At 44.0% G+C, this 25,600-nt stretch overlaps 2 protein-coding genes across 2 annotated transcripts; one reads left to right on the plus strand and one right to left on the minus strand.

Moving 5' to 3' along the window:
- Positions 1–357: 357 nt before the first annotated feature.
- Positions 358–4,426, minus strand: proza (protein Z, vitamin K-dependent plasma glycoprotein a). Its single transcript, XM_079281455.1, has 9 exons — positions 4,291–4,426; positions 3,529–3,664; positions 3,000–3,160; positions 2,811–2,835; positions 2,606–2,719; positions 2,381–2,515; positions 1,917–2,032; positions 1,716–1,833; positions 358–1,298 (listed from the first exon to the last, which is right to left on the minus strand). Exons 2-9 carry the CDS (start codon positions 3,605–3,607, stop codon positions 754–756), a joined length of 1,293 nt encoding a protein of 430 aa, XP_079137581.1. The 5' UTR covers positions 3,608–3,664; positions 4,291–4,426; the 3' UTR covers positions 358–753.
- Positions 4,427–10,134: 5,708 nt separating this feature from the next.
- On the plus strand, positions 10,135–20,216 carry gpr139 (G protein-coupled receptor 139; the record flags this gene model as incomplete). The annotated part of the gene is made up of 2 exons (XM_079281456.1): positions 10,135–10,282; positions 19,237–20,216. 2 exons carry the CDS (start codon positions 10,135–10,137, stop codon positions 20,214–20,216), a joined length of 1,128 nt encoding a protein of 375 aa, XP_079137582.1.
- Positions 20,217–25,600: the final 5,384 nt, after the last annotated feature.

The raw sequence follows: 25,600 nt of genomic DNA on the forward strand, positions 1-25,600 counted from the left end.
GCACTGGGTTTACAAATTAGCGAATGTTAGCGTGCTAACTTGCTAAACTAAAAGGGTAAATATGATTAACGTTATACCACTTAACATCCGCATGTTAGCATACTGATGTTTTCTCTACATTATAGAACCTATAGGTTCAATTTCTCATCTCTATTGACATTGATTTTTGTCGTGGCCGTTGTTTGGGTTTGTAGAACCCTTTTGTTTTTTCTTTTATTATTTTAAATTGTTCAGTTTAGTTTTAAAATTGTAAAAAACATAACTTCAAATCTTCAGATATTTGAATTTTTTTTCTCAATATCTTCCAGAAATACTGCTGTATACTTCAACCTGAAAACAGACAGAACTGACAGCAGGTGTGTTGTTGGGGTTTATTACATTCACAGAACAGTTATTAACTGGTGTTACAAGGTGCATGTCAAACAGTACAGTAGTTGCAAAAAAAATAACATAAAGGTTATTAAAAGGTATGTCCACGTCACAAAACACATGCTGAATAATTCAATGCATTTCTTGCTGCTTCTGACCCTCTGCGTGATACAAAAGCACCACCTTGTGGATAAATGAGGAAGGCCACAGACAGCAAGCAATAAAATAGATTCAAAGTTAAAACTATATGGTTTTTAGGAGATGGGTATTATTAAAAGACACAATTTTACAACGATTAAATGAAAAAGTTCATCCGATTCCCTGTTTTAGTATTTATTCACCGGCATTATTATTATTTGTCATAACATATAATGTTCTCCCGGACTACCCCACCGAACGGGAAACCACGAGAGGCTGCAGCCAGCCGAGGTGGCGCGACACCTTCTGGAAGATGTAGCCGTTGTTGCAGTCGGCCCCTGGCGGCAGGCTGACCACCCCAGTGAGGAAAAACACCTCCCTGTACACGGTGAGCAGGGGGCTGCCGGAGCTCATGGTGCAGTCAGCACTGGCCCGGGGAGTGGTGCAGCCCATTTTATTGGTCACCAGGTTGGGGTGAGCCACCAGACACTGCGGCAGGCGGTTGTATGCGAGTTGGTTGAGGATGAGAGCGCCCTGGAAAGCAGTTCCCTGAGTGGGTTCTTTCCAGCCGGTGACCACGGCTGGTAACTCTCCCGTCATCAGGACGCTTTCCGCAAAGTCTTTTTCGGGCAGACAGGCAGCAGTCACCTCCCTCTTAAACGTGATGCGGTCGCGGAGCTCAATCACAGCCAGGTCATTTTCGGGGCGACTTTCCACAAAGCGCGGGTGGACGTGGACTACTTTTACATAGAGCGTCTGCTCTCCGTCTTCATTGTTGGTGTTGCGCTTGCCTGAGGAGGTGCAGGTTAGACATGAGTTCAGGATGATGGTGTTTCTCAAGATCACTCACGCATACGGACATGGAGAGCTGCAACGGTTAGTTGATCTGTCGATTAGTCGATCAACGGCAACTATTTTGATCATCAAATAATCGTTTCAGTAGTTTGGCAACAATGCCAAATAGTTTCAGGTTGAACTCTCTAAAATGTGAAGATTTAAAGCGTATCTGTGACTATGTGATATGAAACTGAATATTTGGACAAAACAAGACATTTAAGTCGCCACCTTTGGGCTCTAAGCAATGAAAACAGGTATGTTTCACTATTTTCTGACAATTTATATCAATAAATCCAATAATTGAGAAAATAATTAGCACATCGGTAGCAGTAAAAGTGGTAAAAGAATGATTATGTGTTGTGTCTACTCACCGACCACCACCTGGAAGGACTCGTATTTGTTGGCACACCGAGCTGAAGTCAAGACCAGGTTCTCCTTCAGAATGACGCCACTGCAGTAAGCTGCGGACTCTGAACTCTTCAGAACAGCCTGCAAACAACACCATTGGCATTGCAGCAATAAGACGCTGGTTTGTTGTGACCTGTTATGTGTCAGTGCGTGCGTGTTCCTACCTGCCAGGGACACTCTGAAGACAAACAGCTAAGTCCTATAAAGTTGCTGGCAACATTGCTGGACAGTCTTTTATCCCACTGCACCAGACTGTTCACCTTACCGCAAGGGAATGGGACTGAAAGAAGAATGTGAGATGGTTATAATAACTTTCTCTAGTTACATTATTCCTCGAACGGAAATCAGTTTTACTACTCAAAGAAAGAAACAATAAATGAATCAAAACAAAGATGGGCAGCCCGCTGGCTACCTGGATAGAGAACATGACGGTCATGAAATGCACAAACTGGGCTCGTTCATCAAGCTCTGCTGCAGGATGTGGATGTTACCGCTTGGTGCAAAAGGGGATCGCCTGTATGGAAACAAGCTCTCCGTCTACGTAATGTGATTAACAGAGCAGAGACATGAATGCATTTTAATTTCAGTTCGACTCAAACACTGGTAACGGACGCAACAACGGGCTCACCTGCAGGCTCGCACTTATCCCGGGGCGTGCGGCCGAGCCTCCATCCGTGTGCGCAGGAGCACTCGTAGGACGTGTAGCCTGGTTTGCAGAACTGGGAGCACCCCTTGTCCTTCTCCAGGGTGCACAGAGTCTGGTCTGCATTGCGGAAACAGAGGCGAAACCACATGAGAAGTAAATGAACACACGGCGATCACACGCAACTTGCCGACACCTCCTCCTCCTCACCTTTTTCACAGTGGACCCCTGTGAAGCCCGACTTGCAGACACAGTCGTAGCCTCCCACGCTGTCCGAACACATGGCTCCATTCTTGCAGGGGTTCTCTGCACACTGGTCTCCGTCTAAACACAGACAGCTAGTCTATGAGAAGATGTAATGTGCTGCTAATGGATGAGCGGTGATTGGAAAATGATTTTAAAATGCAGCACTTACCAATGTAGACAGCCCAGAAGATATCCTGCCGGAGAAAATATGCATGATGAGTGCACAGTTAAAGGTTATTTACACAGTGCATTCATGAAATAGAGACGGACTGGAATATAGACAAAGCAAAGAGAAGGCGGGGGTTTTGAGGTGAAAAATAAATCACGAGAGAGTTAACAGTGAAGTCCTGGAGCTCACCGTGCGGTACGAGTCCTGGAAGACATTTCTGGCCTCCTCGTAGGTGCACACTTTCTCCATGCAAACCTGCTCCAGGCTGGAAGTCGGAGCCGGGTTACTGCCGTCGATGTTCCTCTTCTGACGGGAGATCACCGAGCTCGCCTGCTGCTTGTCCAAGAACACTGGTGGAACAGTTAATGCCTCAGCTGGTTCAGCCACAACAGACTGATCTGCAGTTTGAAGCCGATTTCCTACGAAGAGGCTCGACGCTGTGCAGAGCTTGTGTGAAACTACAGTTTTGAAATAGTAGCATTGGAATATTTTTTTTATTGATAAATTCAGTTATCTTACTATTTGTTTGCTTATTTCTATTTAACAGCGTTAGAAAAAAACCTTGAAATCAAAACTGGCTTCCTCTCTGGAACTTTCGATGGGCAGACAGTATATTCATATCTTTTATCTTCCAAAGACAAAGATTTACAGCTGAAACTGTTAATGGACAGAATGGTGTAGTCCTCAGACCCATCTGGCTCCACGTGGACTGGCTCACCTGTCTGGGGGGTCTGAACAGCTGCCATGGCCCCGGCAAGCAGACACAGCAGCGCGGCAGATGTGGTGTAGCAGCGCATGGTGACACTGAAGCGTGATCTGAGTCGAGTTGTCGGTGCAGCAGGGATCAATGTGTCCTACAAACAAGAAGAGCAGATCATAGACGTGATGTACAGGCCGATCGAGGAAAGAGACGGTGAGATATAGACGCCCATAGAGTGAGGACTGCCCAAGGTTGATTAAAACGCCATGAAATAACATTTCAAACCTGCCAGCCACAAGGACATGCCATGTTGTAGCTGTGACTAAATCCTGATTATTACTGTGTTAGATTGGTTTAATAATTCATGAGAACAGTAAATGACCTCATGCTGTTTTAGCATCAGTGATTGTGCAGTTTCTCTGCAGCAGCTCATCGTTGCACTGCTGCCATATTGATGGGCCTCATGGACGTTCTGTTCACACGTTGTTATCTTAAATCTAATTTACGTTTCCAGCACTGACAGTCAGATCAACAAAGGACAATGCATTTGTTTTACGTTAGAGAGACTACGCGTTCTATCTGCGTAGATCTTTAGCCTGATAGCATTTAGCTCAGGTGGAGGACAACCACAGAGAAGAACTGGAACGCATCTGTGCTGCAGAACTGTGCTGCTTTCCTACAAACTGCTTCCATTTTACAGCCACAAACACATTTAAATATTTACACATCCATCTGTTTTCAGTAACAACAACAACAACAGCAGTGATGCTCGGTACCTACAGCTACGGACTGAATCAAGGTACCGGCCCGGTCTGGTCCTTCTCTCTGCCCGCTGGTCCCGAATCACAACACAACGTCCTGCGCGGTTTGGGCCTATCGATACAAAATAACAGATGATGACCACATCCGATTCTGCTCACTATTTTCCGACTCTGGGCGGTGTAATGACAACGAGCGGCCACCGGAGGGCGCTGTAAGACAGAGCTGACTGTCGCTGTGCAGTGCGTTGTCCGCGGCTGTCCTGCAGGACAGGGACACACAGGGACAGCGTCGCTTGAGCATGCAAGACAGATGAAAGTTGAGTTTAAAGCACTTTAGTATAAGATATGAAAAGATAAGATAAAAAAGATGATACTACAAGAAAATGTCTGTGCCCAAGATGCTCATTATAATATACATAATATAATACACTTGAAACAAATGCATAGTAAATAGCAACATACATACATAATAGGCTATATAAAATAGAAATCATGGACATTTGTTGCTTTTCTTCTTCCGATGAATCATCTCATTGCTCCCTAGATTTATCTTGTTAACCTTTGGAGGGACATGGACACCTTGAAGGCCACTCTGGATTTCTCTGGTTTCGTAGTTTCAAGTCATTTTCATTTTGCCAGAAGGAAGCGCACATTATTGACATCCTCAATGCAGTTGAACCTAACTTGGGGATCAGGACCGTCAAAGAAGAGATACATTTGAGATCCGTTTTTATCCTAACCACCGGGTGATTAGGATAAAAAGTTTTTATTTTAGTTTTTTTCTTGTGAAATCTGGATATTTTCACCTCTTCAGGCATCTAAAAATCCTTCTAATGAAACAATATGAGAAAGAAAAATCTCTCCTTGGTTGAACTGCTCATGACTTACATCCACATGAAGACCAAAAACCTTTGATGAGGAGTTACAAGGTAAAGAGTGCAGTATTAGTTTGAAAGCTTCTTAATTTAAACCTGGGTTTAGCATGTATTCGTGCAGAAATATGTGCATATGTGCCTTAACAAACAGTGCTAAATTATATACCAATGTGTATGTACACATGCATTCAAAATAAGATTTTAGACCATACCACTATTCTCCTCAGCAGTGTGATCAGAATCAGGAACTCCTGATGTGCACGCTTGATCAAACAAAAGGGGAAGCTATCTGCTGTGATCGATAGCTTAAGCTTAACTGCAAACAAACACACACGGGTCTGGACACAAGCGACTAGATTGGGGTTCTACACAATCAGATAAAGCAGACAAGAGAAAATCAAAGTGGACAGGAGGCTTTTACAGGAAGGCTGTTCAGGTTTCTGCACAATGGACAGTTTCATATCTCATATCTATAACCAAAAAAAGGCTTTATAAAAACATTTAGCTCACTCAAGAGGAGTTATGAGCCAGTATTTAGAGTTATTGCATCCTCAATGTCAAACTTTGTGATTATCGATTGGTCAGGTTTCCGAGCAGCTGAAACCATCAAGGCCTTGCTTTCCAAACACACAGTCCCTCCTCAGTGGCCTTGTTTCAATGGGATTGTTTGTGAGAGCAATGTAATTTGCAGACAGGGCCGTGGGGCTTTAGTCTCAGCTCCAGCCGCGTTAAACGTCTCCATTTGCCAAGTCTAATAACGTCGGTATTAGAAGAGCCTGCTCGGACTAGCTGGTCCCCGTGCTGGACAGGGGCAGGAACTGGACTGCCCAGTCCACGGAGACTCACCCTGGGGTGAGGGGAGCGGATGGAAAACCAGCCCCGACATGCAGAGCTGCAGCTATGTGTAGATGATTACGATTGTAGTAATTTCCCTAGTGATTGTGGTCTAAGGTGACATGCAAAGTTGTTGATTACATGCACATGGTCATACACATAATAATAATTTGTTGACAATATGGGGAGATCATGCACTGTGTGTGCATGCACTGGAGTGTATTGTCTCCTCTCTCTCTCCCCTCTCCTCTCATTATTCTTTCAGCGCTGACGTGTGACCTCAATGACTCATTCCTCTTCAAATCCAAGGTTCAATTTTACAGGCACGCTAAACAAACAGCCATCACAGGAGGCATGTGTTAATGTCCCCTGCTGTTTGACAGCTTTCTGATGAACAGCAGGCTGGAGATGAAATCCCCGTGACTCACTGCATGTTGGAATCTCGATTATTCTCCTCATTACCTCTTCAGCCTTTCATCACTTTTTTTTTGCCAACAGAAGTGACGTTTTGCCCCAGACATCCAGACGTGTTAGCAAACTGTTAACAACATCAAAATGTCTGGTTGTTGCATGTTCGGTTGTCAGAATCAATACTCCAACAGCAGTCTCAAGTTGTACAGAATTCTTACAGGATCACAACAACAGGTGTGTCAGTGTAACAGGTGACCGTGTTAACTGGTGGCTTTGCTTAAAATAGATTGAAGGCTTTTAGGAGGACACCTACATGCTCCGTTTGTGTTTTCAACAGCTGCCCTCACTATGAGCAACCAAAGACGCATTCGGCTGAGAGTCACCGGGTAACACGGTTACTCGTTAAACCGAGACACCGGCTGTGGCTGCACGCTTTTTAACCAGTTGACTACCACTGATCAAAAATGCCTAATAGTACACATGGCTGGAAAGTCAATTTGTTTAGGTTGCATTCGCAATCTTTGGCGGTTGATGCCCTTGCATATTGACAAGTTATTGCCCTCCACTGTATTTCCGTTGCCAACTTTTACTGTGCTCCAGATATTCAGAGACTCTCATACGCAAGCATCACACACCGTGAGATTGCAAAGCCACATAGATCAGCTTTGTTCTGCTTAGCCGCTGTAGCCATGAATGTCAACATTTAAACAACAAACATTTCTGTGGCGTTTGAGGCAAGAACACAAGTTTGGTTGTGCGTGTTTGTACATGTCCGCATTTGATTGTTCAGTTCGGCGAGGACGTGACAGTGTGAGGTCCCCAGACAATGTGTGTGATGATAATGTGATGGGTTGATAAAACACACACACACACACACACACACACACACACACAGTATTGCTGCAGGGAGCAATGAGGTCAGGTGGAGGTATGACCACACAGCCAACAATACATGACAACCATCACCTGCCCTGGTTTGGTTTTCAGAGTCTCCCCACATCACACATGTACAGTATCTGTTGTCCTGTGTTGAATCCAACAGCAAACAACAACCCACACACACAACACAATCACGCCTATATCACAGCGCCAGAAGATTGCGTGTAATCGAGTTTGTGTGACAAGGACCAATGATGATGTTGTATTAAGTACTGGAGAGCAAGCACACACTACCGCTGTGGGGTTTTTTCACAGCTATGTTAGCTACTCTTGAAGAATCGCCTTCCCCTGTCCCACGTTTCTCCGTGATCAATTCACGTCAGCTGGCCATATTTTATTTAACACTTAATCGCAGCGCTCCTCTCCCCGCGTCCCCCGCGGCTCGTTTGTTGACGTGTAGCAGAAAAAGAATTAAGAGCACGCGATTGCTGCTTTACAGTCTTCACACCTACCCTCAGTCCTTCACACTTCCTTTGACTTCACTGCATCTGATTCAAGTGGCATTCAGCAGAAACAGGTCTGCCATTATTGGACTGTTGGTGTGCAGCTGACAGCACACCAAAAGAAAATGATGTTGTGCTGATCCATACTCGTGCCAAAGCTGCACAGTACTTTCTGCACAGGCCCAGAGGAGTCTGCAAATCATTGATAAGATGAATGACTATAAAGCCACAATTCTGATCACATACATAAAAAACCACAAATGTGAGAGCTGAGAAAAACACCTCAGTGGGTTGGGAGTATGAGATGTGGTTGTAAATCAATGGTGGGAGACGTTTTACTTGATTAGAAATAGAAATACACCAGTAAAAATATAGTAAATTGCAAGTAAAAGTCCTGTATTCAATGAATGATACAGGTTTTATCAGCAAAATGTAATAAATAATCAAAGTTAAAAAATAATAAAATAATCTGCTCACTATGCAGATTTATCTTGATAATTACTAAATAACTATTATTAGGGTTAGGGTTTTTCTCTGCTGTTAGCTGCTCCAACAACAAACTGAGACTTTGAAAACAAAACGTTAAAAAAATGAATCAATTTCACTTTCCTAAATCGACATTATTATTAAATTGTCATGTTTTGATGGCGTTCTGAGGGGCTAGCTGGCACGATACCGACCATAAACCAACAACAGACAACAATCTGCTGACACAGGCCGATGGAGAGTTGCTAACTAGCCTGTATCATAATAACCTACATGCGAGTGCTTGGGTTGTAACTTGCAGGTATACCTTCGTCTGTCAGAGGGGACAGATGAAGAACCGTGAAAAAAAACCAAACATCTCTTCTTCAATTGTTCATGTGTCACTCAGCCTCCGCAGTTATGGCACTGCACTCAGCAGCTGGATTCGTCTGTAAAGCAGTAAACTAAAAGTTCCTTAAAAAAATACTTAATTACAGTATCTGAAATAATATCACTTATTTAGCTTAATTTGGCATACGGCGTCATTACAAGCTGCTGACTATTTTGTGTCTTTACCGTTGGACCGACTTGAACTCGTCATTTCCAGACTTCACTTTGGATTCTGTCATCGTTTTGTTTGTTCTGTAGACTATCAAGAGCCAATTAATAAACAGGTCCCACAGCTCCTCTCCAGCATTGTATTCCCCGGAGGTTTCAGCTATCGCCTGATGAAAGCAATGTTCTGTTTCTGAAAATGTTTGGGGAAAAACAGTTAATTCATTCGATTTTAGATTGACTTGCATCGGTTACGCTTACGTTCACAATGGTCTGCACATTTCTGTGCATTCATATCAGAAATCACATTATTTTTTTTACACTAAACAACTAATGGATGTGTTGCGAAAATGGGCAAATTCGTCTGTTGCGACCCTGATGAACCAGAGACGAGTGTTTCATAAGAAGGAATACTTGCATTTTTTCAGTATCAGCCTTCATCTCATTAGCAGTTCACACTGCATGGCAAATTAGATTGAGCAGCCAGTACCAACCCCCACTCCCACAGTCAGTCACATACACACACACCTATACACACGTCCATGTCACATGTCATCTATTTATACTGTATGTAACGTTTACGATATGCAAATAGGATTGTAGGTACATGTTTGGATTCTGCTTGTGCACTCATCTGTGGATAAATGGTCAAAGTTACTTAATATGGACTAAAGAGATGTGCAATAAAGAGACACATTGACAATATGACAAGGGCAAACACTCTCCATCCTTTTCGACTTAACCCTCCTTTTATCTTTTCTCATCAGTTGTATTGTCTCTTTGTGTTCAATGCCCTCAAACTGGAACTCCTCTTTTTCTGTCTGAGCATCCCTCAGCCTCCCGCCTCCACCCTCAGCCTCCGTCTCTCTCCCTCACTTTCTGCTCTCTGGCGTGCCTTTGCTCTCCATCTACCTTCCTCTCTCTTTCTTTCCCTCCCTCTCCTCCTCCTCCTCCTCCTCCTCCCGCTGCGCTCTCGACTCGCTCTCATTCCCCCTTGCTCACACACTCAGGCAGCATCCTCTCCTCTCCATTTCTACCTTCATACTCACCTCTTCACGCCTCCCTCTCCGCTCCTCTCGCCTCCTTCCTCACCATCACCTACTAACACATATCGTCTCTCGCAACTCCCCGTCTGTTGTCTCCCTCCACTCTCGCCTCCATTTCTCCCTCCTTCTCACACACTCAACCTTGTTGCCTCGCGCACACTCGTGCACACACTCATGCTGATTGGCACCCAAGGGCAGAGCACCCTCTCTCCTGTACCGGCGACCAGGCGATTTGCTCGTGTGGCCAGACTTCTTGACACTGAGCTCAGCTGAGGAAGAGGACGAGGAAGAGGCCATGGAGCACAGCCACATCTTCCCTGTTTTCTCCCCAAATGGGAGCACCTGGAGCCCAGGGCAGCATCCCACTGAGTTTGCCCAGGGATGCCCTCTCGGACCACTGCCTGTCATCTACTACAGTGTCCTGCTCTGTCTCGGCCTTCCAGGTAAGAAACGTGCACACACACACACACACACACAATTGTGTGTTTTTGTGTGCGTGTCTAATCACAGGCATGTCTCATTCTGTGTTCATTTGCTCATCTGTGGGTTGCAGGAGTCATGCTTTGCATCTTGATTTGTTGTGCACTTGTCTGTAGGTTTGAATGAGTGTGTCAGCTGCTCCAGAGTGCCACTCTTTGCACACACACACACACACACACACACTGTTGATTTGTCATTCTGACCTTGTGGCAAATGACTTGTGCATGCGTACGTATGTCGTATGCTTTTGTCTGTGCTTGTTTTCCGGTCTGTTTGGAGTTTGTTTGTACATCCGTCTCTTTAGTTGGACATATTCAAGCATTTCAACAAAAGAGGGAGCACGGCAGTTGCATGTGCAGAGCATCATTAAATATTAAGATGTGAAACTGCACCTTAATCTGGAGCCGTTCTAGTTTGTGAATGAAAGATGATGTAAGTAATGACTCAGGCTTGACCTCGGGTACAAGTGTGTGTTACATGACTTGTCTTAATGACACTTCCTTGTTGCGTCTTTGCCATTGACTGATTAGTTCCTTCACACTCACTGTCTGACTCATTTACCACCTCTCTCCCTGCTGCGTGATCTATGAGCACTGACCTAGTCTCACACGGGGAAGCAAAGTGGTGCGTGCATGTACATGTGCGATTATGAATGTGTGTCTGTCAGAGGGACAGACAGAGACAGGAAACATGGAGGTCGAATGAAAGGGAAAAGGTGCGGCTGCCTAATCAGCAGGGTGGGTTTCAGGTGTTAAAAAGCCCTCTGGATGGTCGGATACACGTCCGCTCTGCTTCAGCCTGTCACCAAAACGCTGGACTCATTCTGTGGTCAAGTAACTTAAAAGGTTAAATCACGTGTTTCACAATTTAACCCTGATTCTGATGAGTACAATCGGTCTTAATACACAAGATTCAAATGTATTTTTCTTGATAAAGATTGGGAGTGAGATGTTATCAACAACCTAAGCTCTTCTGGTTTAAAACAAATCCGCAGTGCAAAGTGAAAAGCTGTTGTACGCCAATACTGCAGTTGCTCCACAAGACTTGCAGCCTCGTAAAAGTCTTTCTTTCTGATAAAATCGGCAAATCAAGTCTTGCACAAGCAATTCTCTCTTCTGTCATTTCAAGTTTCTCCTGCTTCAGAAGTTTGATCAATTATGTCCCCGAGTCGTCTTTCTAAATGTCATCGAGGCTGTTTGTTTAATCACAGAGTAACAATAACCCGGGATTGTCATGCAATCTTGCAATGGCTGTCTGCATTGATGGCAGAGTCGAGTGCGGCGTACTGATACTTTGCAGCAGCCGCGATTAACTTATTCAATCTTTATGACGTTCCACTCAGGCTGAATCGTGAATCTTTGATGAGAGCGGCACGCGTGAGTAGTGGCGGCATGACCTGCAGACCCACGCGGATTTAACACTCTCGATGGATGTGAGGTTGTTACCTTGATTGCCGGCCAGTGTTTCGGTAGTTAGTTAACAGCAACACGGCTTCGGGGAGACGTCGTCATCATGTCCGTACATTTCCCGACCTTTAAGCAGCAGACAGAGAGGGGTCACGTCAAAAACACAGATTTGAGGATGAAAAGCGAGATGATGGAAGGTGATGGATGACACACACATCAAGTGGTGGGGGATGATTACTGCGTGACCTAGGGAAATGATTCACCCAAATCTCGGGATGAATACTACGGAGTATAAGGGAGACAAGGACACCCAGAAGAGGAACAGCAGAATTAAGAGAAAGATGAATAGCAGCAGAGCCAGTGAAGTAGCACTCCTGAGCTCTGCGTTGGGGGGCAGCTACAGACGACGGCGCTGAGACGAATTGCCACATTTTTAATTAATCGCCAACTTTCTCTCTTTCTCTCTCTGCTCACCACACCGCACTGCTTGAGACAGAACAGACGTGTGCTGGCATAGCAAACAGCACAATGAAGGTTTTGGTGCTTTGCCTCAGTCGTTGGCATGCTGGGATTACAGAAGTGAGGCCCGCTCTTCGTACAGCATAGCATGACACGTGCTGTGTGACATAACCGGATGTTCAAGTGAAGCTGCTCTGAATATCCGGGCCGAGACGGCTGCTTGCCTATTCCTTCAAATGAAACATTTCTCTACACAATCCGTTCTTTTCGACAGGGTTATAGGCTTTTTTACCTGCACACATTTCAAACCCTACCTGCAGGCGTTATTCAACTCCAGATAACGGCTGATGTCTGAATTTTGCCTGAAGACGCCTGCATTTAAATGATTTGCAAATGTGTTCATGTTGATAAAATGTCCCTGCAGCAGAGCGCAAAACCACGAAGAGGATTCAATTTAAATCGACTGCATTCTATTTAATAATTCTACATTTGTAATTATTATTTAATTAGTCATCAGGGTAATCAGTAATCAGTCATAAAATACATTTTTACCAAAACTTGCATCATGTTGATCAAGTTCATCACCACACCAGCAAGGATGTTTTCTTTGACATAACATGACTACAATTATATTTCCATCAAATACACATTTGATGTCACACCTCAGTACTGTATGTGTGCACATGTTTTGTTGGATTTGCTTTGTTTCTTTCAAGTGCCGTGTCAAACTATAGATATTTAAGCAGTAAAGGGATTTAAGATGGCCAGCCTATGTAATGTAATTTAATGGCCTAAATTACCGTGGCAGAACAATAATTCAGATTATTTACTTTCTATAAAATGATTGTATATTTTTTGTGCAAATTCATAATCAGTAGATCAGTAGATATAACAGTATTAGAGGTAGAATGAAGCACAAACGTAAACACTAAAGTTCAAAGTATTCAAGCAAGGAATTTCATTTAACCTCGGAGAGAGTTAGACTGTCATCACAATAAAAACAAGAGCAATAATTAACACGATAATAACAATAAAAACTACTACAAAAAGACACAAAATCAACGATAATAGGACGCAGCAAAAATAGGCGAAAGAACTACGTATAAAGTCTGAGAGTCTTGCTCCTGGGTAGGAGAGGTGGTGGGACCTCTTGCATGACTGTGCTCAGGGGCCCATTGTCTCATAATCCCCTCAAGGTTGAATACGTGACAACAAGTGGTCGTATGGAGTTGAGATGTGTGAACATCGTGTGAGCAGAAATGTGTCTGCGTCCCTCCTCCACCTTGAACATGCATGAACTCCCATCACTCCACAGTATGCCGGTGCCTTCCTTCCCTCTTCCTCGTGTGGCTGTTGAACAGTCAGCTGTGTGAATGGCCCACATCCCACTTATCCACCCACCAGACAGGGAAAAGGTTGGGGATGTTAAAGCGCCAACAACTCTCTGTTCCTCGTGGCAGTGTAGACCAGGTGTCAGATGCTACTTAATGAAGAGGCGGGCCCAAGTGATTTGCTGTTTGCACTATTGATCTGTCAATCTGCAGCAGCAACAGGGCGTCTGTGGTGGAATGGGGGCTCGTTAACAGATACCATCACTCCAAAAGTGGAGTTTAAGACGAGTGGGTGGAAACAGGACGAAGAGGAAAGGATGTGATAAGCATGTGTTGAAGCATGCAGTGGGGAAAAGACAGCAAATATTAAGTAAATCAAATGTAAGACATTTCTGAGCTCTGGTTTGTCTGCAGAACAAAAGCGTGTGTCAGCTTGTCGTGGGGGAGACGAGCCAGAGAGGGCGCGGGAGGACAGAGGAGGCAAGAGAGGAAGGAGGTGTTGTTTGAGGCAGTAAATCAGAGATGCTCTTGGTGCAGTGACAGAGTTGACTTTCTTTGACCAGCTGACAACAAAACACCGTCACCACTGCTGAAAACCCAAATCCCTGTGTTGTTGGCCATGTTTTGGACAGCAGTAATACATCAATCTGAGGACAATTATAGTTCTTCCCATCTCCTCTCTGCCTTTAATTCTCTCCTCTACCCTCCATCTCAAACAAACTTTCACCATTCATGTTTTTTTTTCAAAGCTGAAACACCATAAAAAACATTGAGAGAAGATTGAAGATCACATTATAAGCGTGAGCCTTGTTTATGAACCCTTTAAACACAATAAGCTGAGTTTGTCGGTCTGCGGCGTCTCATTACTGGCAGCACGGTTAGCTGTGGACAGTCATCTCCTTACATCTTGAAAAAGAATTGCTGTAAGAGGTGAGCAGAGGAAGAGCACTGCAGTAGCATCAATATCATTAGCAGCAACCAGGGCCTCTCTCTCTCTCTCTCTTAATACGCCCATATTCTTTATTGCATCTTTCTTTTTCTTATGAGCTCCCTCTACCTTTCCTCATTAACTCTCAGATCGCACACATAAAGCTGATGCTCACAGTAAAATGTGTTGGATTGATATTATCACATTTTCATAGCATTACAAGCCAGCTTCTCAGTGCAAATTAATAGTGATAATAAGGATTTCAATTCATGAACAAATCTGGGGTTTTCTCTTCATATTAAACAGCTTTAAAACATGTCCCTTAAATCATAATTGTATCTTCAATGCATGTTTTTATTATTCGCTTTGCAGCAGGGATGTGGTCCTGGTTTTCGTTTGGGGGAATTAAGGAATTAAGGAATCGCCCTGCTTTATGTCCGGTCTGACACAAAGAGAAGACAAAAGGGAAATGGTTGTCACCAGGAACAAAGTGCTTGTGACCTTTGAAGCAAGCTTTGATATTCACCCCCCCCCCCCCCTCTGTCTCTCGCCTCTCTCCCTTTCCTCCCTCCTCCTCTATACATCTCTCTGTCTCATTCTGTGTTTCCATCTAATCCTCCCCTCCGTTCTCTCTCTTTTTCTAACTATCTGTGACCTTCCTCACACCACACTTTACTTCACCTGCCGTCTATTTCCTCATCCCTCTCTTCTCCACTCATCTCGTCTTATTAGCCTCTGGATAAGCAGTCAAAGCCAAACCAAATGACAAAAAAAGAAAACCTAGTGTGCAGCATCTCATGTCTTGCCACCGGTTTTGAGGGGTTAAGATGCACAGTATCATTTGTCGACAGCCCATCTGAACACGTCCCTTTAGTGGTGGGATGAGTCAGCCTCCTTACACACCTCGGGGAGCATGCTGTGCCTTCTCTTTTCCCACTAAACAACGTCAATGGCCCTGTCCCTCGTCATATTAGGGGAGCAGCAGGGGGAGTGCACACACAAAAGCACTCCCACACAAACAGTGAGGGTCACCCATGCAAACACAAATGTAGACAGACGGACAAACACACAGCAGCCCATTATCCTTCCTACACGTCATTCTAATCCCCTCTCAGCTGGAGACACTTATATTTCCCTGCAAAAAAAAAAGAAAAAAAAAAAAAAGATGGTGACACATTGCATGTGCCTCTGTGTCCGGGCATGAGATGCACGTCTCTCTATATGTGCACGGATGCCTCTTTGTGTGCATTGTCCTCCGTTCTGTGTGTGCATGGACGTGCAGCTTTCTCCCCTCCCTGGGTCCCGAGACAACGTAAAGAACAGGAGTCAAATGAATTGAACGGACAACACGCTGGCTCAAGCTAAATGGAAATGTCGAGCTCGCTACGGATCCCTTTTGTTTGTCTGTAGAAGGCCCGGTCTCACCGGGGAGCCCAAACAGAATAATACCCAGTGACAGTCGACGCCTTACTGCTTCCAGTTCATGTCACCCCCCCTCTGTTTAGCGGTCAGCAGACAGAGAAAGTGAGAGAATTGAAGGGGAAGAGGTACAATAGAGAGTGAGGCTATGGATTAAAGGCGATGCACATTGTGCAGGGTTTGTAATGGGCCTCCACCGTGAAGTTTATGAGCAGCTCAGAGCTTAGCAGCAAACCTCTCATGGTACAAAAAAAACACAAACACTGATGAGATCATATGGATAAACCAGATGACAGTCTGCGGGTGTGAGAGGATGGTGTATAGGAAACAACACGTACAAAGAGTCAGCATGACTGCAACAAGCAGTCGGCCAAAAGAAATGAACATGAAATCAAGATCAAAAGATGAGCAAGAGTTTCAGTTACGATTTAGCAATGCACTGCTATAACATGGTCGGAATCCTGATGGATACATGCGTCTTCAATTTCAAAACCTGGCTTCTACATTTCCCACAATGCACCTCAACCACCAACAGTTTTGGCGGAGATTCGGGTGTGTTAAGCTAGTAGCGCCTAATGTAGCATTGAGTCGCTAAACTCAAGCAGAGATGAGGAGCTGGCTACAGAGGTCTGGTAAACTCACTTCTGTCTAACTTCACGATCCAGCATTTTCAAACTTCAGGTTGATTTAACTTTTGTTGTACCAAAGACCCATAAACAGACTTCAATATGTAAAATCGGTGGAGTTTCCCTTTATCTTTCTTTTATTGCCAAAGTTTGGTCAAACCACTAGATATCGATACTCGTCATCTGATCTTGAAACGTACACTGTGAACATCGTGGCATTAATATCTCTTCATTGAAATTACCACATTTTGACCCCACAGTCTGCACAAATATTTCAAATACAAAATCAGTCCGCGGTTAACCTCAAATGAAATGTATTGTGGATTAATTTGCTTCGATCGGAAAAAAACAGACCACCAGAACAGACGAAGAAACGAACAGAAACTGGAGCTGAAAACAGAGAATCAATGACACGGACGACCAAGATTCGACATGAAAGCAATTTAACTTGCCTGTGCAGAGGTTGGTGTGGTGTACAGGCGAGGAGGACTGTGAATTTGGGGTGTGTGGTGCAATCCAGCAGCCCCACATGAACATACCGGTAGGCTTGTCGAGTCTTGTAAACTGCTTTGACGTCTCATTTATGTCATTGATAGATTGTATACGTTAATGTATTGGCGCATCCCTAATGTTGTTTCTGTGCATGTGTTAATGTGTGTGTCTATGTGTTCTGCTGCACATCCTGCAGTCTGGCAAGGACATCTTTAGTCATTATCTGGAGCCGGCTTTGAAATCTGTAATCAGCTGACAGTGGTTGAGGCTGTGAAGTGTGATGTACCAGACTCCTCGCTGCCACACTTAATCCAATCCAAGACCTATTACAGAGGGGGACAGGACTACAGAACGCACGCACACACACACACACACACACGCACACACACACACACACACATACACACACTCACACTGTATGGGCAGTCACAGCTGCTAAGTACATTGATGTCTCAGAGATGCTGTGATGTAAATCGATGTCAGAGACATCTCTTTCTGAGGAAACAGATCGGACAAGTCTTCATGCTTCACCAGCAAGTTACACTAAATGAGGTTGGTTGGCAACAGTAAAAGATTAACAGATTAATGTGTGTATTTGATACACACATTAATCACATACATTCATTCGGTTTGCTGGACCTCAAGAATACATTTCAATACTCATACTATATACATATAGTATGTCAAATGCAATACACAAACAATAACTGGATGTCCTGTGTGCAGTATGTAAGCAAGCATCCTTTTCTGGCTGTTCTGACCCAATATCCTCTGTGCTTAAGATATTTGAGCAAAGGTAAATGCGCTATGTTATGAGGAAGTAATGTCTTAATTGAATGCATACTGCATGCAACAGTCCTTTGTAAGGGCAGCTGCAGTATGTACTAAAAATAAAAATGAAAAGTATGCGATATGTAATGTCATAAAAGCAATCTTGTTGTACACGTGTTTTCTCTTGAACTCTTTTAATGAAACCTTTTTCAGGTCATAAAGTATAAGTTAATCATTCAAATGATCTTAAACTATGATAAATTATCTAAAAACATAAATTCCCCTTCCTGTCCAATACTTCAATGTTTTTACTTCTCAGGAGTTGATGACAGTAATTCACTTCACTGATTTTATTATTTTTACATCCTAACAACACTAGAGTGAGCACAGCCAGCATCTTGTTCACAGTCTTCTCCAAGTTTGAGAAAGCTCACAACCTGTAAACTCAACTGTCTATTGATGGGAATCGCCTGAGAATAATATGCAGGAATATACCAGAATAAGACAAAAAATGAAAAATAAGACACGAAATGAGCCCGTTCAATACAATCACCAAACTGCAGTTCCCCCTGAGAGGCAGAGAGCTGTGCTCCTCCTGTCTGGAGCAGACACACAGAGGTCATGCTTTGGTAGACGCGGCAGTGGAATAAATTACATCCAGGCCTTTGTGTCCACGTTCCCTTTTTTAACGAAAAATTAGAGTAGCTGTCCACCCTCCTGAGTGGACAGCTATCCTGTTTGTGAAAGAAAGTGATGGAGTTGGAATAAATGAACGAGAATGTGGCGAGGGAAACGCTATTTTGGCAACATGGGAGAGAAGGTATGACGGTATATGTCGGGAATTTGGAGTAGAGATTGAAACGAGAGGGAGAGATGGGGGCGTCCTTGTGCTTTGTTTTAGGAACTCAATTGCCAGCTGCAGAGTAGCAAGCAGGAGTGAAATCAGCAGACTGCCAACGGTGTGATGCTGCACGTTGCCCTCCTGTTTTTGTTGTGGCTTTACTCTTTATTAAAGATAACAATTTGGCCAAAGGCAGCGGCAGATGCTGCTGGAATTACACAGCAGGTGTAGATGAAGAGGGAAAGGGAAGGGAGCAATAAACAGAGGAAGCATCGCACAGAGGGAGAGCTGCTTGAACGTGGTGGTACTGACTGGGGACGACAACAGATTCCATAATGTGTGCTTGGTGCTGCTGAACATCTTCAACACAGTATTGTTTTGTTCTAATCTTTGTGTGTCGTGCGTTTGTGTTCGAGCAGTCACTCTTTCGTGTTGGCTGCACCTACAGTACAAATCTGCTGCATTATGTTTATTGTGTCTTTTCCACTGCCTGCACACTAACACTCAATTTTTCTATTTCCTTCCCTGCCCCAACCTGTGTCCAATCTCATCATACGTTTTTGTTTGCCATCATTTCCCTATTTCCTCATCTTTCCGCTTTCAATCACCTTCCCCCCCCCCCCCCCCCTCCTTCCTCCTCCCAGCTAACATCCTGACTGTGGTCATCCTGTCCCAGCTGGTGCTGCGTCGTCAGAAGTCCTCCTACAACTATCTCCTGGCTCTGGCAGCCGCCGACATCCTGGTCCTGCTCCTCATTGTTTTTGTCGACTTCATATTGGAGGATTTTATTTTGGGTACGGCGCTGCCTCCGTCACTAAACAACGCAGTGCAGGTACTGGAGTTCTCCTCCATCCACACCTCCATCTGGATCACCGTGCCTCTCACCGTTGACCGTTACATCGCTGTGTGCCACCCGCTGCGCTACCAAACAGTCTCCTTCCCGGCCCGCACACGAAAGGTGATATTTGCTGTGTACATTGGGTGCTTGCTGTCTGCAGCTCCTTATTACTGGTGGCCTGAGTTGTGGCACAGCCTGCCTGGGGTGGGCGGTGGTGGAGGAGAGGAGGGCAACAGGAGAACCGTGGCCCAGCATGTCCTGGTGTGGGCCCACTGCGCCACCGTCTACCTCCTCCCCTGCATGGTCTTCTTCTCCCTCAACGCCGTCATTGTTCGTAAGCTGCGCAGACGCCGCAGCTGCTTCCGTCTGCGCGGCTACTCTACTGGCAAGACCACCGCCATTCTCCTTGCCATCACCTCCATTTTCGCAGTTTTGTGGGCGCCACGTACCCTCATGATCCTCTACCACTTCTACTCCTCTCCTCCAGCCTCACAAGGTGCCGGCCGGCTGCTCCACGTGCTCACTGATCTGGCGAACATGCTAGCGTTGCTCAACACTGGGGTCAACTTCTTCCTCTACTGCTTCATCAGCAAGCGTTTCCGGGGCATGGCGGCCAACGTCCTGCGAGCGTTGGTCCACTGCCGGAAGCAGCCGCAGCCGTTCTATGCCAGCCACAACTTTTCCATCACAAGCAGCCCCTGGATCTCACCAGCCAACTCCCACTGCATCAAGATGTTGGTGTACCAGTATGACAAAAATGGGAAACCCATCTGTATTTCCTCTTGAGTCCTCAGCCACCAGCAGCCGCCCCCCCTCAACCTTCAGTTGTTGGCGAACACATTGTCTCCTTGGTGACCAGCTTTGCCCGCATGGGACTCTTTGAGGCTTGAAAATGTCAACACGCCTGGAGAGCACACGAGGGACCGTTGAGCTAGCTTTGAGCGCTAACAAAGTGGTTGGCTAGTAAGGTGGAAAAGCAAACAGGACTCGCAAAGCAGCGACCAGCTTCAAAAAGATGTTGATTGTTTCCCTCATGCAAAAAAAATAGAGCTGTAAGTGACTGACTCCTGACTGACAGGATATCACCGCCATCTATCAATGACTTTCATGAGCCACAGCGCTACAGACTAAACTAGTAGATGACTCCTCGGTGAAGCTTCAAATGCCTGACATTGATTTCTTTATCGGCGCTCTCTGTTGCTCACTGCCGCAAACGGTGAGGATGTTTTGAACAGCTGCGTCTTTGTCCGTTGGTAGTCATTTTCCAGAAAGCAGAGACATCCAGTCAGAGTCTGGGCACTGAACATCTCACCTCGAGGGCTGATTCACTCAGGCAGAGCCACCGACGGTTCTCTCAAGCGATGCTACAACAGCGCTGTCATTTGCAGTTCAACATGCAGAAACGTCTCAAAAGGCATTTGGAATTGGGCTTTCCTAAAATGAACAGCCCTGTCTGACTTTTCTTGTGCCAAGTTCACCCTGGCGCTGAAATTGGCGCTCGCTATGGAAGTCAACCCACAGATTGTCTTAGGATGAGTAGGCTATCTCTGCTTGTTGTTGGTTGAATATGTATTAATAGTAGACTTGACTGTTATTGTAGCTTCACAAAAATATAAGACAAAAAACATAATGGCTCTAAGGTGTCGTTGATCTAGTAATCACATTTCCAATATTAGGTAGAGGAAATTTCTGCTATTAGTAGATAGTCCTCTATTAACTATTAATGGTATTTGATGACTTGTTAGCCATTATCTGGATGGATATAATGAATGTAACGTCTCTTTAACCCTTTAGCTTTCTGAGCGGCTGAGTGAAAAAGAGAGAGACAGAGAGGACGGTTTGTTTTCCCTCGTCCAAGGTTTTCTGTCCCATGATGCAGCAGTGAATTTGGTCCCAGGGCCACAGTGGCACATTTCAGCTCTGCTTATTCTGCTGCTGGCTGATGGAAATACAGTAACATTTTACAACGAAACACTCACGTACATGCTGCCTGAGTCCTGCCCGGTAACAAATGTTAACACACACACACACACACACACACACACACACACCGCTCTGTATTGCCCACTGAAACAGCACATTGAGATCAGTGCACATCCATTTCTGCAGACACCATGTGACATTAGCAGTCATCTATTTAGCAAAAATGGAGCTGCGCCAAAGGGCGCATTTCTGCTAATACCTGCCTGGAGATATCAGACACATCAGGCCTTGTTTTAATGGACGAGGATTTAAATCTGATGGATGTTCGGTGCTTCTGTCATAGCTGGTCTCGTGCCCTCCTAACTCTGGTTCGACATTTTGGGGGGCGACCACATGTGCGGCTCTTTTTCTCACCACAGCATCAATTTAAACAAAAACCTGTCTGCAGATGAAAATCAGGCAAATCAGGGCAAAATGTTTCTTACCAGTGGAATGGTGAGTAAATACATTAGATGCTTATTACAGGCATTTTTGCTTGTTTGTCCTTGTTTTCTTGGTTAAATTGAGATTCATCATGGCATGAACTATATATTTTATCTTTATCTTCACCAGGACTGTGTGCTTGCATGTGTTCGATTGGCTGACACGGCGGCTTGCCAGATGATGTCATGTTGCAACGCGGCATAATTTGAGCCGCGTAGAACTTTTTTGCGTTTCTGCAATTTGTCCTGGAGCTCCCTGCGTTGTACGCAGCTGGACTGGCCTCATTCAAACGAACAAGAACGATGAAAAGAAAACAAGCAATGAAAGTTAAAAAAGCACATTAACAATAGATTTGGAAAAATATATATATTTGAAAGCTTATGAAACACTATAAAACTGTGCAGTTTTGACCTTTGAAGACTGCCGTCTCTTGTCCATGAACCTCACAAGTCATGTACTGATTTATTTGAAATTTTGGGCTTTTTTTCCCCATAGTATGTCTTCTTTCAGACGAGTGAAAATTTGCATTTATAATGCTTAATTTGCATATCTAAACATACACTTTCAGAATTTTTTTGACCTTATAAACAGTTGAATTCCTATCCATATTCTGAAGGTTTTTAATGGAGGAATTGTTTTTTTAGGAATTTTATTCCTAAAAACATGGCGAAATGGATTTTTTTATGGCTGTTGACAGTATTTTCTGATTCATGGAGTGATAAAAAGAGAACTCTAAAATGCCCTCTGTAAAAACCTTTGACTCTAAAATGTCAAAATAAAACAAGAATCTAGGTAATGTTTACATTAGCACTCAGAGAATGCCTGATTTGCATATTTAACATATATTTTCAGAAAACGTGTAATACAATAAATAATCTTAATGCCAAATCAACCGCAGTTTCATGGCGATATCTATGAGTTGTTGTTTGTTTTTCCTTAACCCGGGGTGTCTTCCCTTAAGTTTTGGCTAAACCCCTACACTGTGTTGTAATGTCCTGTAAAGTGTTCTCAGATCAAATAGGAATTATGACCAAAACTCCAAAGACCCAAGTTCTTCCTGGGAAAGAAGTGAAAGTATAGCTTTACGTTACGAATAAAAAACTTTTATTTTTTCAAGTGCACCGATTCCAACTGTTGGTTTGAGTGATAGTCTTTCCAGTTTTCAATCAAAGATTAACTTTAACTGGAGTTAACCTGTTCCTCCTACCCCCCCCCCCCCTCCATGACTAGCTCCTCCACTCTCAATTTCCATTCTTTGCTCCTCACAAATAGATTTTCTCCACACTTGCATGTTAATGAAGGAGCACCGATCGCCACACTTGCTACTCACCTTACTTCACTCTGCAGTCCTCCCACTGCACCCTCTCTATCCTCCCACTTTGTGTCTAATGCACTCGCTCAAAGTTGATTTCACAAGTGTCCTTTTTACTCGTTAACCGATTGCCTTGAAGTCTTGGAGGCTACATGTGCACACTGAGCATATACCGCTCCATCATTTGTCTTTAGAAAATGGATCCATGCGGTTCGGGACCTTGAGAAGAAGCTGGTGGATGTCGAGAGTGAGTTGATGTAAATGAACACCCAAAAAGGGTCGATAACCGGTAATCACTCAGCGAGCTCCTTGACTCCAAGTCCATAAGTCATCCTCAGCAGGGCGTTTAATGTAAAGGCACGAAAATATGTGCTTTAGTCCTCAATCAATACTGCCTAATGATCTGATGATCATTAAGAAAGTAAGAACACAAATAAATGATTAAGGCCTCAGCCTGAGGAGCTCATGCCAGATCAATGTTGCCATGACATTCATTGCACGTGTTAATCCTCTCCAGTGTTTCAGTCGATGTTATTGTGATATTTGTGGGAGGATCGGCGCCTCCTGGGAACGAGGCAGGAAAACCAGCTTCAGGAAACCAAAGCGAATGGATGAGTGTTGAGGGTGTTGAGAGTGTGTGTGTGTGTGTGTGTGTGTGTGTGTGTGTGTGTGTGTGTGTGTGTGCGTGTGTGTGTGTGCGCGTGTGTGGGAGATGGGGGGGGAGTTGATGCCAAGAAATCCCCCCTATTATGATAAGATCTAGATTTTCTTCAGCCAGATATTAAAAAGATAACAAAACATAAATCAATCAGAAGGTGAAATTGTATTTTCTCTCTCACGCCTCCTCGCCGTCTCTCTCTACCTGCTTAGCTCTACAATGTGTGCGTGCGTGCGAGTGTGTGTACATAATGTCCGTCTTAGACAGAAAGAAGCTTTTAAAAGTGTTTGTGCCATAGGAGTTATAATGTATGAAATCAAAGATGTATTTTTTTCTCAATCATGATGAATATAATTACACACAGCACAGTATTATAACGATATAACCATGAATGTACAACTGACGCTTCTGTCATTTTTGTTGGTATTTTTCTGATAATGATTTTCTACACAATGGCCATTTTTGAGTATTTGAACTTTCTCCATGGCAGTGTTTCAGGACTGTGTTTTATGATCGTACTGGAGTTCCTATAGGCTTGCATCATTCATTTATTTCCTCCTAATGAATGTATTGACTGTATAGAGTATGTATTACAGTTTTGATTGAAGAAATAAAGAACAGTGTCTCTAATCATTGAGATATAGTGCCGCTGTTTAATGGTGTCTTTTTTTCTGCACCCGTCAAACGTTGCTGAGATTAAACATTGTGTCTAGTATCATCATCACTGTTGAATTTTGAAAGACTTTTGCTTTCCAGATAGTTTACATGTTATATTAAACACTAATGTTAAATCACAATTTCATTTCTGAAAAGAATTCCCAGTAGTCTACTTTAATTTCTGACACATTTACAGGAAATAATCGTGTAGTTTGGTACTAATCATTACTATAACTAGTTAGATGTAACTACATCAGAAATTATAACGGAAAATAAAAGTGTTACCCATTCCAGCCACAGCTGAACTAAATATTCATGTGACCTAATGTCTTGGACAGAATTTCTGTCTTGCTTATTGACATTTTCAAAACTGATCCAAATCCAACTTAAAATGATGTGAGCTGCACACCAGGGTGTTTGCCTCCATCTGTGAGTTTTCTAACAGAAGATGAAAGTAGCTGATCACTGAGAATCAACATGGGCAGGGCCACCTGACTTTTAATAAGCATGCTACAGTTCTACATCCGCCAGTTTGCTGCTGTGTGTTCACAGTGTGGATTTGTTTGTGCGATATCAGTTTCGTTGTGACTCACTGAGCGATGCAGTGACAAACAGGGCTGTGTTGATCCACAGCACCAGCTCAATTCTAACAATCCAGGTGTTAATCAGAAGCTTACAGAGAAAGGAGGGATTCAGTGTTGTGTTGTGGTGTGTGTGTGTGTATATGTGTGTGTGTGTGTGTGTGTGTGTGTGCCTGTCTGTCATTCACCAATTGACAGGAGCGCTGACTCAGTCGACACTTTGTCCCTGTCAAGATAAGTGGGAAACATAGCACAGTGTACATGAGATCAAACACAAAGATGTTATCAGCCTATCACCTCTGGTTGAAGTTAAAGCAACACAAGTGTGTCACCTTTCCAAAACCCCCCCCCCCCCCTGTCGGTTTCAGTTAGACAACCTGCAGCTGGCCTCTTTCAATAAATCACCACATTGTATAAGCTGAGGTCACTGCACTTTTCATCTACACCGTAAAACAAAACAAAAAAGGATAAATGTCCCGTCAGCCCTGAACCGTCTTTCATGTGAAGTGTTTGCAGCAGACGAGGAGAGAAAGGGAGAACATTAGAGAATGAAGAC

Source organism: Melanostigma gelatinosum (genome assembly GCF_949748355.1).
Source record: "Melanostigma gelatinosum genome assembly, chromosome: 13".
NCBI classification, from domain to species: Eukaryota; Metazoa; Chordata; class Actinopteri; order Perciformes; family Zoarcidae; genus Melanostigma; species Melanostigma gelatinosum.

Bases quoted from the DNA above. Each gene is read 5' to 3' on its own strand.
- proza (XM_079281455.1), bottom strand. From the start codon at position 3,607: ATGCGCTGCTACACCACATCTGCCGCGCTGCTGTGTCTGCTTGCCGGG. The intron at 2,720-2,810 runs GTAAGTGCTGCA...GTCTGTGTTTAG, and splicing joins CTTCTGGGCTGTCTACATTG to ACGGAGACCAGTGTGCAGAG. The intron at 2,516-2,605 runs GTGAGGAGGAGG...TCCGCAATGCAG, and splicing joins AGGGGTCCACTGTGAAAAAG to ACCAGACTCTGTGCACCCTG.